The 17910-nt window shown below is 46.4% G+C and overlaps 1 protein-coding gene across 3 annotated transcripts in view; it reads right to left on the bottom strand.

Moving 5' to 3' along the window:
- The window catches only part of BTBD19 (BTB domain containing 19), a 57140-nt gene that overhangs the window by 20598 nt on the left and 18632 nt on the right, over positions 1-17910 (bottom strand). For all 3 annotated transcript variants that reach the window (XM_088455656.1, XM_088455658.1, XM_088455657.1), the window contains exon 2: positions 10526-10754. In XM_088455656.1, coding sequence (XP_088311782.1) covers positions 10526-10754 — 229 coding nt within the window. The remainder of the gene's footprint in view (positions 1-10525; positions 10755-17910) is intronic.

Here is a 17910-nt window from a genome sequence, read left to right as displayed (position 1 = left end):
ACACGAACCCCCACCTCTACCACGGCCGGTAAAGAGTTCACAGCACACAGACAGACAGAGCCTGTCCCAACAGGCAAGGGGAGGACAGGATTGGTAATTGTAGACTATGCTCTCTGCACACATCATCTAGGGGTACGGTCCGCCCACCCCCCATACATGGTTTTACCACAATACTCAGTTAATTGCTCTTTCTTACTCTATTCCTAAATCTGAATCAGGCCCTCTGTTTTGTTGTGCCTTATGAACACATCTGTTGAGCGTATTATCACCGCTGCAGTTGAAACACTTTTTCATAAATTGTGGCATTAATTGATTTATTTTAATCACTACAACAACAACAACAACATACAAACATAAACTTACCGCTGTAATAGGGCTCTCAATAATAAGCTCCCCTACTTGCAAATATAGTTAATTCTTAATATCACTTGAAAATCTGGACATACATACATACAGTATTTTAGTACTGATTATAGAGAATACATACGGGATGCCGGCGTTCAGAATCCTGGCGGTCAGAATCCCGACACCGGCATCCCGCAAGGGTTAGAATACCGACACTGTCGGCTGGTATCCTAACCCTCCCCCTGTCCCTACCCTAACCCTCCCTCCCCCATGCCTGATCCTAACCCTCCTCCCCTAGTGCCTAAACCTAACGTCCCCCTCCCCGCACCCTAACCCTCCACCTTACCTTCGGGATGCCGGCGCCGGTATTCTGACTAGTGTCGGAATTTCGCCTTCGGCATTCTGACCGCCGGAATCCCAGTGGTCAGGATATTGACCGCATCCCGATTATAGCTGTTAGTAAATCTGTAGCTACAATGAATATTTAAGTTAAAAAACAAAATAAATAAAGTACATCAGCAAAATAAAACAAGGGTTCCTTCCCTCATGTGCATCTAGAGACACCATTCGCTTCTTAAACCTCTCTCATATCTGACAGATTTAGGTCAAATATTTAGTGTTAGATTTAGGAAGTGGTCGTGGGTTTGACCTCGAAATTTATAGCAGTGCTAATATTAAATACAAAACATGCTGCTCCGTACACTTAATATCAGGGTGTAAAAAAATCACGATTTAAAAAAATAAAATAAAATAATAATCTGAATTTTTTTTTTTTTAAATCAGATTTTTTTTTAATTTGAATAGTTTTTTTATTTAAAATTAGATTTTTATAAAACTGATCAGGTAAACAAATAAACCAAGTAAATACAATAATACAAAGTTCTTTTAAAATACTGTAAGTTTAATATATTTAATTTAAATGACTTGACAGTGTCACTTGAATCATGCAATGGCACAGCAAACTACACACAAATCACACAAACTGCAAAAGTAAAGAAACAGGACTGTTGTTAAAAGTTACAATAGTTGGCAATTGCCTTGCCTGATTTGTAAATCTGAACAGTGGCGTAAGTAGGGGTGGGGGTTGGGGGTGTAGAGTTGGGCTCATGCCCTGGGTGCAATCAGACCAGTGGCGAGGGGGGGGTGGTCAGTGTAATGGGGACCGATCAGAGTGCAGTCCGCACTACACAGTGACAAACACGGCTGCCGGCTAGTACACTTGTACTACCTGGCAACAGTGTGTTTGATTTCGCAGACAGCCAACGAGAGTCACATAGACTCTCCATGACTGCTGCACCCACTGCCAGAGCCGGGCTGGAGCTCATTCATAAGCTCCATCTACCGGCTCCCGCAATGGGTGATGGGAGAGACGTCATGACGTCACTCCCATAATGCAGAGCGGGCCAGCCCGGGAGGACGGAGGAGCGGACGGCGGCGTCGGGCGCAGAAGCAGGAGCGGGGACTCCGGTGTTTGTATTTTTTACGTGTTTGTTTTTGTCTGGCACTGCTGGGGGGGCTACTATTGGGGGCACTATATAAGGAGCACTACTGGGGGCATAGGGGGGACCACTACTGGGGGCACTGCATAGGGGTGACTACTACTGCGGGCACTATATAAGGGGTACTGCATAGGGGGGACCACTACTGGGGGCACTGCATAGGGGTGACTACTACTGCGGGCACTATATAAGGGGTACTGCATAGGTGGGACCACTACTGGGGGCACTGCATAGGGGTGACTACTACTGCGGGCACTATATAAGGGGTACTGCATAGGGGGGACCACTACTGGGGGCACTGTATAAGGGGCTCTACTGGGAGCACTGTATAAGGGCGAACACTACTGAGGACACTGTATAAGGGGCTCTACTGGGAGTACTGCATAGGGGGGACCACTACTGGGGGCACTGTATGAGGGGCACTATTGGGAGCACTGTATAAGGGGCACTGCATAGGGGGGACCAATACTAGGGGCACTGTATGAGGGGCACTATTGGGAGCACTGTATAAGGGGCACTGCATAGGGGGGACCACTACTGGTGGTACTGTATAAGGTGCACTACTGGGAGCACTGCATAGGGGGACCATTACTTGCGGCACTGTATAAGGAGAATTACTGGGTGCACTGTATAAGTGGTACTACTGAGGGCACTGTATAAAGGTGCATTACTGGGGACACTGCATAAGGAGCACTAATCCAGTGGCAATTGCAAGAGGGGCACTACTACTTGGAGCATTAAGGTGCATATGGAATGGAAAGGAATGTTCCCAGAGTGACGACAAATGGTGGTGAGTCATGTTGCCACTCCCCATTTTCCAGTGGCCACGCCCTTGATGAATGTAACCACGCCCACTTTACAGACACACACCTATTTGTGTGTGTGTGGGGGGGAGGGGGTGTTCCATTTTTTTAACTTGCCCTGTGCTCCAAATACCCTAGTTACGCCACTGATCTGAATAAGCCTACACATTAGGTTTATTGAACGCCTTAAAAAGAAACACAAGTTTCGCAGCTTTGTCAGTACCCAAGCGGTTTCTCAGTTTTGACTGCACCAAACCACATGTTGAAAATATTCTTTCTACTGAAGCTGATTAGCAATTGCTCTACTGCCACCATGATATTTTCATTAACAGCTACAGTTTCTGAACCAATGTGCATTTTCCACCAATTTTAACAATTCATTAAACACCTTAGATTTTTGATAAAAAAAATAAAATAAATCATGTAATTTAAATCAATTATTTTTTTTTAAATCATGTGATTTAAATCATGATTAATATCGTGATTTAAAATCAGCACACCCTGCTTAATATAAGCTTTGCTTTAAATTTCGAGGTCAAACACAAAATCCGCCACTTAGCATATCTAGCCCTTAGAGATTAATCAGGAGAGATTAACACAATTATTGAACAACCTGCAGTATTAAGTCATATGAAGTGTTCTCTGTACAACCCCATAACACCCTAACCACCCCCCCCCCTCCCCATCTAATGTTTCACAGACTTCTGCGCAATATTTTCTTCCTCACTAGCATGGAGCAATGCGCTCGTGTACCCATGTATAATGACAGTACATTTTGAAATGTCACTTTATAAAGTCACTGTAATGATTTTTCTCTGATAAACACATTTGCCTAAAAAACAGGAACACTTTTAATGCATTCTCACTATGAGGCACTTCCAGATCCACGGAGAGAAAACATTTTACAGTGTAAAAAAAAAAAAAAAAAAAAAAAAAATTTTTTTTTTTATAATATAATATAATTACAGTGTGTATATGTGTGTGTGTGTGTGTGTATATATATATATATATATATATATATATATAGACACACACACACACATGGCCAAAATTGCGGAAACATTTTTAAATTTTTATGTTTTTCAACTTTGCTTATAAAAACTGTTTCACTTCACACAGTACAATGATTCATATATCAAATGAAAGGAAATTAAATGCTGAATTCAACACAATAAACAGAGGTCAAATATTTGCATTATAAACGAAGTTATGCTACTTTCAGTCAGACAAAGAAGCACAGATGCGTGAGATTCAAGAACCGAATTGTAGTAACAGCTACTACCAGCCAATCGGAATCGTCATTCTGAGGACCAATCAGCTGTCGTTTATGAGCAGGTGCAAGGTCATGTTCAGAGCTGGGGAAGGTCAGTTTGGCTGTTTCATTTTGCAGAATAAAGTTGGTTACTGATGTGCAATTACTGTTGGATGTTTGTGTGTATTGTTTAGTGCTATTGACGGTGTAAAAAATAAATATAACAATGTCATCCAGGCAAAGTGGTGACTGGTCACCCAGGAAGAGATCCAGGATTGTGGTGTCAAGTGAAAATGGTCTTTCGTATGCAGCAATTGTGAGAGAAGTTGGTGGGAATGTGACAACATCAGGAGTATGAAAGTTTTGTTTACGCTATCAGGTAACACAATCTATACAAAACAAAGAAGGAAAAGGCCGGAAAAAGTGCACAACAGCTGTTGATGATAGGAGAATAAAATTAATTTGCGTCAGGGACAGATGGATGTCATCTGCGGCCATTAGCAGTGACCTGAGTGCAACTAGTGTTTTTGTCAGTGCAAGGACGGTACAGAGAAGACTAACGGAGGTTGGCCTAAAAGGTAGGATTTCCTGGAAAAAGCCATTGCTGAATAAAAAGCAGCGGCAGAAACGAATACAGAGGGCAAAAGAACACATTGCATGGACAGAAGGTCAGTGGAAACAAGTGATATGGAGTGACGAAACTAAGATATCGATATTTGGTAGTTATGGGAGAAAATATGTGAGACGTCACATCGGGGAAGAGGTACATCCAGATTGCTTTCAAGCAACAACAAAGAATCCTACAAGTGTTATGATCTGGGCATGTATGACAGCAGATGCTGTAGGCCACCTTTATGTCATAGATGGCACACTGAACGTCAGAAAGTACATTGACACCATCCTACAACCAAAACTTCTACCTTCTATCAGGGATCTTTTTCCAGATAATGCCCCATTTTTTCCCATCAGGATTCAGCTCCCTGCCACACTGCACGGACATGCAAACAGTGGTTCATGGAGAATGACATACAGGTGATGGGATGGCCAGGAAACAGCCCAGACCTGAACCCCATAGAACATTTGTGGTTCCATTTGAAAAAACTTGTACATCTGAGGCGTCCATCCAATAAAGGACAATTAATTGAGGCAACAATTGTCTCAGGGCACCACATAATAAAGAAGGAAGAGCTCCAAACATTGGTTGGCCCAATGCCACATCGCTGTGCTGCTGTCTTGAAAAATAAAGGATACCCAACGAAATACTGATAGGACAGTAACATCATAAGTACACAGGGATTTTCACCCTAAGTGTAGTTTTCACTGCATAACTTCCCTTGTAATGCAAATATTTGACCTTTGTTTATTGTGTTGAACTCAGCATTACATGTCCTTTAATTTGATATATGAATCATTGCACTGCGTGACGTGTAACAGTTTTTATAAGCAATCGAAGATGAAAAACATTAAAATTTCAAAAAGTGTCCGCAATTTTGTCCATCACTATATATATATTATATATAATAACTTTGTAGAAAAACAATAGATGTGAAAATAAGCTATATGTGCATTAAGGATTAAAACTTGGATGTGCCTCCTTCTCCTTCCATACATTTGTACCAGTACCATTGGTTTCCCACATAAACTAGAACAATCCATTTTGTAACATCACTTTCATAGCAATTTCATTGGAAATGTAGCCTAATACTTTGTACACTAACAGTTTCCCAGAAAGGTTACTAAATTTAACTACAAGTATTTATGAATTTAGTATGAAGCAATAATCTAATAGAGGATGTATGATTTACTAACAGTACTAATAACCTAACCGAGGATGTATGATTTACTAACAGTACTAATAATGTAATAGAGGATGTACGATTTACCAACAGTACATGAAATCCTTGTATATTGCAACTTCACCACTACTTAACACACAGATTGTTTTAAAAACAAAACAAAAAAACAAAGTGTACAAAATGTGGCTTTCAACATTCCCTACTGTGTATTACCAAAAGGGCGAGGGGGCAGGGCACACTAGAAAGGGAGCAAGCACCACAGCAAGGGAAAGAGAAAAAAAGGTCTTGTGTACGCCATTTTACTGCAATGGATGTAGAGTCATCTACACCCTTTGGCAGCGATTCAATTCAATGCCATGTTGAATAACCCTGGGAGCTATTCAATTCAGCGCGCTGTTCAGTTGGAGAATGGCGGTTCTCGCGACTTAACCTGGGTGTTTAGTCGCGAGAACCGGCATTCTCCGACTAAACTGCCAGCCACTGGCAAACAGCCGCACGGCCGGCACTTTTGTCGGATTTCTCCTCGCATCCCCTGGGGGGTGCGAGAAGAAAACCTTTAGTCCGACCAAACATTGCGTTGGATTGAATAGCTTCGGGAGCTCCCTCCCGGGGCTATTCAACATCCCAATGAGTTGAATCCCGGCCATTGTGTAGATGAGAGAGAGAGAGAGTATACGAGAGTGTGAACGCACCCCCGAGCGTGGCACATCTATCTTATACGTACACATTAGCGCAGTGGTTCCCAAACTGTGCACCATGGCACCCTGGGGTGCCTCAGGACATTTGCAGGGGTGCCTCGGGTTGGTGTTCCAGCACCAAATCATATTATTTATGGTCAATGTAATGTAAATATGTGGATAAAACAGAAGCGCAAATCTGTCCACCATCACATAACTTAGCCTAAGGATGACCGGTAAGCACAATTTATTTCACTTTACTACATTTTTTTCTGAATTTCTCAATAACTAACTTAAACATAGGGGTGCAGTGAAAACAATGCTGATACTACAAAGTGCTGTGATTCAAAAAAGTTTGGGAACACCTGCACTAGCGCATCCAGCACCCTAAGTTGAAGTACAGTTATACATATATATATATATATATATATATATATATATATACACACACACACACACACACACACGTTTCCTTGTTCTTTCTTCAAAAGCTGCTCTGTTTTATCTCGTATATCTTTGACAGTAATTATGAGAGTAATAAGGACTGCCTTTATAATCTGTACCGTGACCGTATAAGTAAATGTTTTTTATTACATAGGTAGAATTGTGCAGAGAATATTTTCCATATGAAGCACTCCTGGATAATGCAGTGAACTTCTCTTTGAAAGTTCAGGCCAAAACTACTGAGGTGTTAAAAACAGGTAATTTCACAACGGCTGTTAGTAAATCGGTGTTACCCACTCCTCCACATGGGACACATTTGGATATATTCTCCTGGCTGATTCACATGCAATACCAACGCAACTTAATGATGTCTGCTGCAAATGAAATGCAAACAGAATGCTGATTTGACTATACGCACGTCCCACTGTGTACACATCTATGCGACCTCGATACCTCACTTTTCCGTATGCCAGCACTCAAACCTATTCCATGCTAAGTGCAGTAGATCTGTCCAATATTTGGCGTCCAGAATGCGTATGCAGAACTCAAAACAGTGAGTAACTCTGGCTTCATGCCCAGTTCTCTTATCAGGGTTTGCATTGTGGCCACCCAGTTACCACCCAGAAACACGCATTTAGCGTCTGCAGAGAAATGGCTGAGTTGTGTACGATGGCTGAATTCTGCACACGTTTGCACAGATGTGTATTCTGCCCGTGATGCATCTCAGAATCAGGCCCAAAGTCTTATTTTTGCATGTGGGCTAATAATGATCTGCACGATCGTGCTTAGTTATGAACGCCCCCATCTGCACAGAACATACATTTTGCACAACCTCAGCTGCTACCTTTCGGCACGGACACCTTTGCACAAAGACAGACGCTTGACGTTACAACGTAATTTACACCGCCTGCCAGCAGGTTTCCCCTCTTTTTTCTAACATGACAATTTCAATGAAGCTGGTTCCCCATCGGTTGCTAAACTAGATATGGTGATGTAAAGCAATCAGGTGGGTAATGTGATTGCCCTATGACTGTGCCACACTGCATATGAAATCACTGGCGGGGATGAAACAAGCAACCAAGGAAACACATTGGTGACAATTGGGCTAAGGACTTTATTCAGACCCGCTCGCAAGCGCTTGAGCGCTCGCAAGCGGGTCGATGTTTGGCTGTGCGCACGTGCAGCGGCCATACTGCGCGTGCGCAAGCCCCGGAGCGAGAGAGAAATTCTCTCGCTCAGTGGCTCACTACAAAAGGGGCGGCTGTCGATGTTGATCGACAGCTTGCCCAGTTTTGTAGGCGTGGCGGGGGGGTGGCTTCACAAACGCAGGCGTTCCCAAGCGAACGCTTGCCGTTTGTGGGCGGCCCCACTGACATCACCGGTGATGTCAGTGGGAGAGCTTCTGGCTCTATTATAGCCGAAAGCTCTTTGGGGCTTGCGGCAGACGAGACCCTACCTCAAGGGTCTCGTCGCAAGCCCCGATGGTCTTGACCATCGCGACCATCACCCTGGCCGAGCGGGCGGCCAGGAGGACGGATCTTTTTTTAGATGTGGCCGCCCTCATTCAGAGCGAGCGGCTCTGAATGAGGTCCTAATTGTGTTGGTGCCAAATGCTTCATTGTAGGGTATATGACCAGCTTCAGACAGGAGACCTACCCATCTACTGTCAGTCTAATTTTTCACTTTTTTGTTCACAACTGAGAAGCGCAAAAGGAATATGTTAGTGCCGCATAACTAAATGTAATAAATAATAAATAACTGTCTTCTACTCACAGCAGAGGAAGACATTGCGGGCATGATAATGCAGCCTGTATTTAAGTGCCTTTGGTGATGAAGTCCAACAACTAATGCAGCGTCTCTCTGTCTACATTAGATTGTGCATTACATTGAATGTGAGCCTAATAATCAAATACAGGTTGAGTCTCCCATATCCAAAATGCTCGGGACCAGGGGTATTTTGGATATCGGATTCCGTATTTTGGAATATTTGCATACTATAATGAAATATCTTGGGTATAGGACCCAAAACTAAACACAGAATGCATTTATGTTCTATATAAACCTTATACACACAGCCTGCAGCTCATTTTATACAATATTTTTTATAATTTTGAGCATCAAAAAAAGTTTGTGTACATACATGAAATTCATTTATGTTTCATATACACCTTATACACACAGCCTGAAGGTTATTGTATACTGTATTTTAATGAAATTGTGCTTTAAAACAAGTTTGTGTACATTGAACCATCAGAAAGCAAAGGTTTCACATTCTCAGTCATACCAAAAATATTCCGTAATTCGGAATATTCCGTATTTCGGAATATTTGGATATGGGAGACTCAACCTGTAGTTTTCTCTGTTAATTATAATATTTGCTCATCCATCCAATTTTTAATACCAAGTTTATCATGCACAGGAAGTAATCTATTATCCCTGTTACGTTTCTTCCTATGTAGTTGTCGTTTGCAGGCCAAACACTACAATATCAATTGTATAGCTCAATAGAACTTCAGGTCTACAGAAAGTAGTGACACTCAGCAAGGATGTGTCCAAACACTTAAAAAAGTTAGAAATGACATATATAATAGTACCAGATATGACAGCGTGCATACTAAAAACGTCAACTAACATAAAACATACATGCCTACTCTCCCGGAAGTCACGGGAGGCTCCCGATTTTTTGGGAAACCCCCCGCTCCCCTGGAAGAGTAGGCATATCTCCCGCATCCCGCCCACTTCCTAGTGAAGTGGGCAGGATGGGGAGATTTTACAGGGAATTTTCGGGTCCGCGAGTAGGGGGCACAAATCATGTCATTTAGCCACGCCCCTTGCTCGAGGCCCCGAAATCGCGGCCTTTCCCAGACAAAAAGTCACAGAATCTCCTCTCCGTTGCTTCTCCCGGGGAGGGGATTTAGAATGTCGGCAAGTATGGCATAAAATAGTATAGGCAAATTGGACGCAGATCATTGCGCTTGGGCCAAGTGGCTGTTTGGGCCTACACTGATTTAGGCTGCACTTCTATTTATCAATGCAATTTTTCTGTCTACAACTAGTTCACACTATAGAGTGCAGTGGTCCAGATAACTATTTTCTAACAGAATGGCCTCTATTAATGGGCGGTATCCTACTAGCCCCGAAAATTATTTGGGCGCTAAAGGATACCCCGAGGCTATCCAATTAGCCTTGCGACGCCGGCAGTTATCGTGGATTTTTTTTTGGGACCACTAAGGTCCTGAAAAACAATCCCTGATAAGTGCCCTCTTTTCGCTGCCTCGATAGCGAAAGCACATAGGTCCGTCAACTTATCATAGATTCTATTGGTGTTCAGGTCGAGAATGTTAATTTTTTTGGCCAAGAAAAACTGAGAATAATTGGATAGCCCCCCCAAAAAAAACCATTGGGTAAAAGCCAAACAAACTACAGATTTTCGCACCCAACAGGATATCCGCCCATAGTGTTGCACCTCACTACTTAAGCTATTTTGTTGGAAAGCTGTGCTGAGGTGTGGATAGACAAGAAATTTGCCATCACCATGTCTGTGAAACACTGGTGCGGGTACGGCAAGAATACGGACAACTATTTTTGGAAAATCCTGAGAAAACTTGCCATAAAGCCTATGAAGATGTATTGGAGACCTGAGGGGCACACAGATACTGATGAAAGCCTTGTGCGACCCACTCTGTTAAAGTTGTGGACTTCTACTCACGATCGCACTGCTGAGCGTCACGGTATTGGTGTAGACAAATTCTATGACTGCCAGGAAGACGTCAGGCTGGATGTCCGCCAAGACGAAGGGGACTTGCAACTCGTGGAGGGACTGTGCTGCCTGCAGCTGATGGCTGAACATTATGTGGAATACTTTGCAGCGGCAAGCGAGGACACACCGGTGAGCGTGGATCACCCTCCGTTCCTTCCCAACCACAAACGAAACATCGCTGTAAAATAATAAATATAAGAAGTTTTATTTCCATTCCACCAAAATGTCTCAGAAAGCTCTCTGGACAAATTGCCCCACTCCCCATAACCGTCAGACATCCCACAGTATTTATGTAGTAGGGCAAAAAAACAATTTATTCATTAAGTTGATGTAGGACAAAAATCTGTACGCCTGCTACGGCGTCTCTGTGTCTGCATCTAACCAGCTATGCATCTCCTGCAATATTCCACATTTATAGAAGTTAGAGATGTTTCACCATCATAAAATGGTAACAACTTAGGGACCCTACCTATTAAAATGTGAAGAAGTATCGGGACTATTTATGAAGAAAATCACTTTACTGCCTCTTCTGACACTGAGAATACGTAGTATCAGAGTCGGAGGGGGGTGGGGGAGTACAAATACTTAGGGGTATATTTACTTAAGTGCGGGTTTTTAGAAGTGGAGATGTTGCCCATAGCAACTAATCATATTCTACTTATTATTTATCTAGGACCTTCTAGAAGATAATAGCTAGAATCTGATTGGTTGCTGTGGGCAATATCTCTACTTCTAAAAACCCGCACTTTAGTAAATACACCCCTTATGCTGCCCATCCACTAGGCGGTTAAACCTTGCGATTGAGCAATAATGCTCAATCGCTTGGTAATCGACCGCAAATCGGTCAGTAAAATGTTAAACACGACCAGCAATGCACGCGCCCGCTGGTTGTTTTTAACATCAATCATCGCCCGAACATGACGTCAACCTGACGACCGCCATCAGGTTACCATGTTCGGGGATGATTGATCTGCACACACTGAACGGCTGAACGTTCAGTGTATGCACTTCACCCCGCGGGAGACGACGGCGTCATAAGCGTGCCGTCGTCCCTGAATCTAGTGGTGGATGGGCAGCATTATGGTGTTCGGTTTATGTAAAAGGTGCTGATCAGTGAGGAGGACATATTTTAATTTTCTAGCACAAAATAGCACATGTAAAGCTACGTTAGCTGTAGCAACACATCACATCTTCAATTAGGCCCATTAAAATTAAAATATGCCTGTCTCACAAATCAGCACCCTACACCTAGAATGAACACAAATCAGCACCCTACACCTAGAATGAACACAAATCAGCACCCTACACCTAGAAAGAACACTAGATACGGTTGGGGAGGGACCCAAAGCTCCCTTGCCAGAGATAATGCCTCCATAGGGACAAAGCACATAATGACATCTGAAGATGGTACCAGCTAACAGGGTCATTCACCAAAGAGCTAAGCTTTAGGAGCTTGTTACATTACTCCAGACCGCAGCCTCCATTTATTATTATCCTTTATTTACATGGCGCCACAAAGTGGTCTGCACCACCATACAAAGTGAGTGGCAAACGCAGGATTTCTTGAGAGGGGTTTCCAAATGCTTGATTTTAGAGTGAGTGTGGCCAGTCCATGAAGAGGACATAATTGGGACTTAACCATCTTTGCATCATACAAAGTGTATTATGTGTCATAATCCAGCATATACAGCACCCGCAATCACATGAAGCCATCAAATGTGGCAGTAGGTCCATCCTGCCTGAGTTGAATGCTTTTATTTCAGATGTGGGCACCATTCCAGAGCATGGGAGCACATCCGCGAGTCTGGGGTAGCAGCAGAAGAACCTAGCACTGCCCTGGACATATATGTACAAATTGGTCTCGTTATGCACTGGATAGTGTATTATTCCTAACAGTGCAAGTTTTCCAGATCTCCTAGTTGGTGCATTGGCTGATAAATGTTAAGATCCACAGGTGGTACTAATTATTTAATTTGTGATACTGAGAAGAACATGCAGCACTAGTAAAATTCTATTATATTACTATTTATATTGCAGTCATGGTGTGGGCTGGGGGAGGGGGGCTTCCAGGCAACCGTAAACCCCCCTGCGTTTGCCTATGAAAGTACATAAATAAAATGAGCCAGAAAAAAATATGAGATATGGTAAGAACTTACCCTTGTTATCTCTATTTCTACGAAGTCCATAGGGTTCCACAGGATACCTTGGGGTATAGGTGTGACGTCAGTCGCAGGGCACCAAAGAGTTAAGCTTTCAGCCTCCCAGGATGCACTAGGTCCCCCTCCTATACCCCGCCCCCGGGCCAAGGCACCTCAGTTAGTTACCAAGCCCTAGGCCGGAGGAGGAGAAGGAAGAGAGAGAACAAAGATCTGGACACATACAAGAATCACATTCTCACCAGAGGGAGACGGAAAACCGGTGACCAGAGCAAAGCCCATCTGCAGCACAGGTGCGACAGGGCGGGAGTCCTGTGGAACCCTATGGACTTCGTAGAAATAGAGATAACAAGGGTAAGTTCTTACCATATCTCATATTTTCTACTTCAGGGTCCATAGGGTATCCACAGGATACCTTGGGGATGTCCCAAAGCAGTATCCTTTAAGGGTGGGGACGCTCCTGTGCAGAAAGGAGAATCCGCCGCCCGAAGGAAGCATCCTGAGAGGCGAAGGTGTCAAACCTGTAATACCTCACGAAGGTATGGACAGAAGACCACGTAGCAGCCTTGCAGATCTGAACTGCCGAGGCACCACGTCGAGCTGTCCACGAAGGACCCACAGACCTAGTGGAATGAGCCTTCAGAGAAGGAGGGACCGGTAGGCCTTCATGAAGATAAGCTTCAGAAATAGCCATACGGATCCAGGCTGCCAAAGTTTGCTTTGAAGCAGGCCAACCCTTTTTACAGAAGCCATAGAGGACAACAAAGCGTCCGACTTCCTAAACGAAGAAGTGCGGTCAACATAAGTCCTTAAGGCCCGCACAACATCCAAAGAGGCCTCACCCACGGAAAGAGTCGGTGAGTTAAAGGCCGGAACAACTATTTCCTCGTTAACATGAAACTGGGCAACAACTTTGGGAAGAAACTCGGGCCGAGTGCGGAGCACTGCCCTGTTCCCATGAAAAAACCAAGAAAGGGGGTCTACAAGAAAGAGCCCCTAACTCAGAAACACGTCTGGCCGAAGCAACGGCCAGAAGGAAAACAGTCTTAGCTGTTAGCCATTTAATATCCACTGAGCCCAGTGGTTCAAACGGCGGTCCTTGGAGAGCCCTCAGGACCACAGCCAAATCCCAAGGCGCCACAGGTGGAACAAAGGGCGGCTGAATACAGAGAACACCTTGCATAAAGGTGCGCACATCCGGGATTGTAGCAATCCTACGGTGAAACCAGACAGATAGGGCCGAAACCTGTACCTTCAAAGAAGCAAGGCGAAGCCCATGATCTAGTCCCGCTTGCAGGAAGGCGAGAATCCGAGACAGACGAAACTCCCGCGGTGCATAACCTCTCGGTCGACACCACTGGAAGAACGTATGCCACACGCGATGGTATATCCTCGCAGAAGACGGTTTCCGAGCTCGTAACATGGTACGCACCACAGAGCTGGAAAACCCCCGGGACCTCAGCATGGCCGTCTCAACAGCCATGCCGCCAAAGACAGCCGAGTCAGGTCCGGGTGAAGACAAGGACCCTGAGACAGAAGGTCCGGTCGTAGCGGCAACCGCAGAGGACTGTCCACGGACAGACCCTGAAGGTCTGAGAACCAGTGCCGTCTGGGCCACGCGGGAGCTATCAACAGGAGCGTCCCTCCTTCCTGTTTGAATTTCCGGATTACCCGTGGAAGAAGGGAGACCGGAGGGAACAGGTATGCGAACCTGAACGTCCACCGGACGGACAGAGCATCCACCAGAGACGCCCCTTCGTCTCTTGTGCGAGACCCGTACACCGGCAACTTGTTGTTGTGCCGGGACGCCATGAGGTCAATTTCTGGAAGACCCCACCTGTCCACCAGTAGTTGAAAAACGTCCGGGTGCAGGGACCATTCCCCTGGATGAACGTCCTGGCGACTTAGAAAGTCCGCCTCCCAATTTAGCACTCCCGGGATGAAGACCGCTGATATGGCCGGAAGATTGCGCTCCGCCCAAACCAGGATCCGAGAGACCTCTACGAGAGCCGCCCGACTGAGAGTTCCTCCTTGCCTGTTTATGTAGGCCACGGTGGTAGCATTGTCCGACTGGACCTGCACCGGGTGACCCTGGAGAAACCGCTGTGCCTGCAGGAGAGCATTGAAGACCGCACGGAGTTCCAAGATATTTATTGGAAGCTCCGCTTCTGTCGGCGTCCACCTGCCCTGGAACAAGTGTGGACCCAAAACTGCTCCCCAGCCCCGAAGACTGGCGTCCGTTGTCAACAGGACCCAATTTGGAACCCAGAACGGACGTCCCTTGTTGAGGTGGGTCGTCTGTAACCACCACGCAAGGGACAGGCGAACCTCCGGGGTGAGCACAATCGTCTGGAACTTCAGAGACTGAGGCAGCCCGTTCCACTTGGACAGGATCAGGTGCTGCAGAGGTCTGGAGTGAAACTGGGCGTATTCCACCCTGTCGAACACCGACACCATGGAGCCCAGTAACCTCATCGCCGAGTGTAAGGACACCCGGCGGCTGTGCAGACAACTGCGCACCCTTGACTGTAAAGCAGAGATCTTGTCCTCCGTCACGAAGATCCTTTGCTGTCCCGAGTCCAATAAGGCTCCAAGATGCAGAATCCTCCGAGACGGGATTAGAGTGGACTTCTGCCAGTTGATTAGCCAGCCGTGCCGTTGCAGCAGTGCAATGGTCAGGTCCAAGTGGTGTAACAGGAGCTCTGGAGATCCTGCCACCAATAACAGGTCGTCCAAGTACGGCAACATGCGGACTCCTTGCAGCCGCAGAGAAGCCGCCATGACCGCCATCACCTTGGTGAAAACACGTGGTGCTGTCGCCAGGCCAAAAGGTAACGCCCGAAACTGGAAGTGGTCGCTGCGGATTGCAAACCGAAGGAACTCTTGATGGCGCAAAAGAATAGGGACATGCAGGTAAGCGTCCTGTATGTCCAATGACACCATGTAGTCCCCAGGTTCCAGCGCCAGAATGATGGACCGTAGGGTCTCCATCCGAAACTTCGGGACCCGCAAAGACTTGTTGAGTGCTTTGAGGTTGAGAATCGGACGATATGACCCATTGGGTTTCTGTACCAAAAATAGATTTGAATAGAAACCCTGGCCCCTCTGGGAGAATGGAACAGGCACTATAACTCCAGCCTGGAGCATAGTGTGCAATACCTTCCGCAGCTCCGTAGCCTTGTTCCGGTCTGATGGTAGACCCGTGGTGAAGAATCGAGCCGGGGGTCTGTGCCGGAAGGAGAGGGCGTACCCGTGGGAGACCACCTCCAGAACCCAAGTGTCTGTCGTAGTGAACGACCAACACCGGGAGAACTGCAGCAGGCGGTCTCCCACCCTGGGATCCCCCAAGGGGAGACCCGGACCGTCAGGCCGCAGGCTTGTCATCTGGCTTGGGGGCCGGACGTCTGGTACTCCATGCCTGTTTCCGGGGCTTGACCGATTTCTTAGGGCCAGCCTGTCGAGGAAACGACTGTGGTTTGGGCCTGCCCTGGGCCCTAGATGACCGAAAGGACGATGGTCCAGAACCAGAAGGAGCAGCGGCCGACGGGAGACAAGCAGATTTGGCTGCCGCCAGCGTGGCCACAATCTTATCCAGATCCGGACCGAAGAGAACTTCTCCGGTAAACGGCAACGCTTCCAGACCTTTCTTGGAATCTGCGTCCGCCTTCCAGGATCGCAGCCACAAGGTGCTGAAGAAATTCTAGACACCAGAGTACTAATGTCTAGAGCCGCCTCGTTGATGTAGGTGGCCGAATCACGGAGATTGCTAATCAACTCCGCCTGTTCGGCCGGACAGTCGGATTCAAAAGAAGCCTCTAATGAATCCGCCCAGCGCTCCATCGCTCTGGCAACCCAGCAAATGGCCATAGCCGGCCGTGCTGCCCCCCCTGCAAGGGAATAAGCGGACTTCAGGCAGATTTCTACCTTGCGGTCCGTAGCATCCTTAAGGGAGGACATGGATGGCATCGGCAATGTGGCACTACGGACAAGACGGGTCACGTGAGAATCCACCTGTGGAGGGGATTCCCACTTAGCAAAATAATTATCCGCGAACGGATAAGCCACCGCCAGGCGTCTCTGCGGCTGGTATCTTTTGCCAGGTTGTTTCCACGCCTTCTCTAAATGGTCCACCAACTGACCCGAAAGAGGAAAGACTGTGGCATCGCCCTTCACATCTTTGAAAAAGGCATACTTAGATTTAGCCGCTGGGGGAACTTCGTCCTCAATCACCAAAGCTGTGCGGACCGCCCGAATAAGTCCAGGAATATATACTTTGGACTTAGCATCAGCGTCCTTAGTATGGAGAGGTTCCTGATCGTAAGGATCCAGAATCTCCCCATCATCAGACGTCCCTTCGTCATCCTCATAAGGAGCGGACAGAGACGCCACCGGCCTTTTATGAGGCCGCATCACAGACTCCCCTTGCAACACATCCGACAAGTGCTGTACAGAACTCGTCAGGGAGTTAACCCACGCTGGCTCCTGAGAACCCGGGAGCGGGGAAATAGGGAGACTGTGGGGTACCACCAATTGTCGTGGGAACCCCTGCATGGGTGACGACAAAACAGACTGCTGGGACAAACCCATCGGAGTAAACGCGAGCTGCGGAGCTAACTGGCCCACTAAAGCTGTTAATGCCTGAGCGAAACAAGCCCAGGGCGGCTTCTGTACCGGTGCTGTAACCGTAATAGGCCGCGCCATGGACAAACACTGCCGGCAAAGGCCCTCCGCGCTACCCTCCCCCTCCGCTAACGGTACTTTGCACGTGGTACACTGTAGCCGGAGGGGAAAATCACTTTCAGACAATGATGGCACCACGTATGTGACCTCTCTCACCAATTAAGTATTAAATAGGCGAGAGACCACCCTGCAGCACCGCACCGCAAGGACTTTAGCAGAAAGAACAGGGACAGTAATAAAGCTGACAGTTTAGAGAAGAAAAGTTACAGGCAGCGCTAGCACAGTCACATACAATGCAGAGAAATAACATTTCCTGCACTAACAGCGCTTATCACTCAACTACACAGACACAGGGCCTGGTAGGACACAGCGCTGCATACACAGACCTGAGCCACAGCGGAGGAGAGGTATGCGGGGGGACCCAGACCACGATGCTTCCTTCCAGACTTCCAGCAGCGTTCACCATGCGTTGCAGAGAAGATGGCCGCCGAGGAGCAG

Source organism: Taudactylus pleione, unplaced genomic scaffold (assembly GCF_031769625.1).
Source record: "Taudactylus pleione unplaced genomic scaffold, aTauple2 ptg000662l, whole genome shotgun sequence".
Lineage (NCBI taxonomy): Eukaryota > Metazoa > Chordata > Amphibia > Anura > Myobatrachidae > Taudactylus > Taudactylus pleione.
Note: the sequence above shows the minus strand (reverse complement) of the source record. Positions and strands in the feature narration are given on the sequence as shown.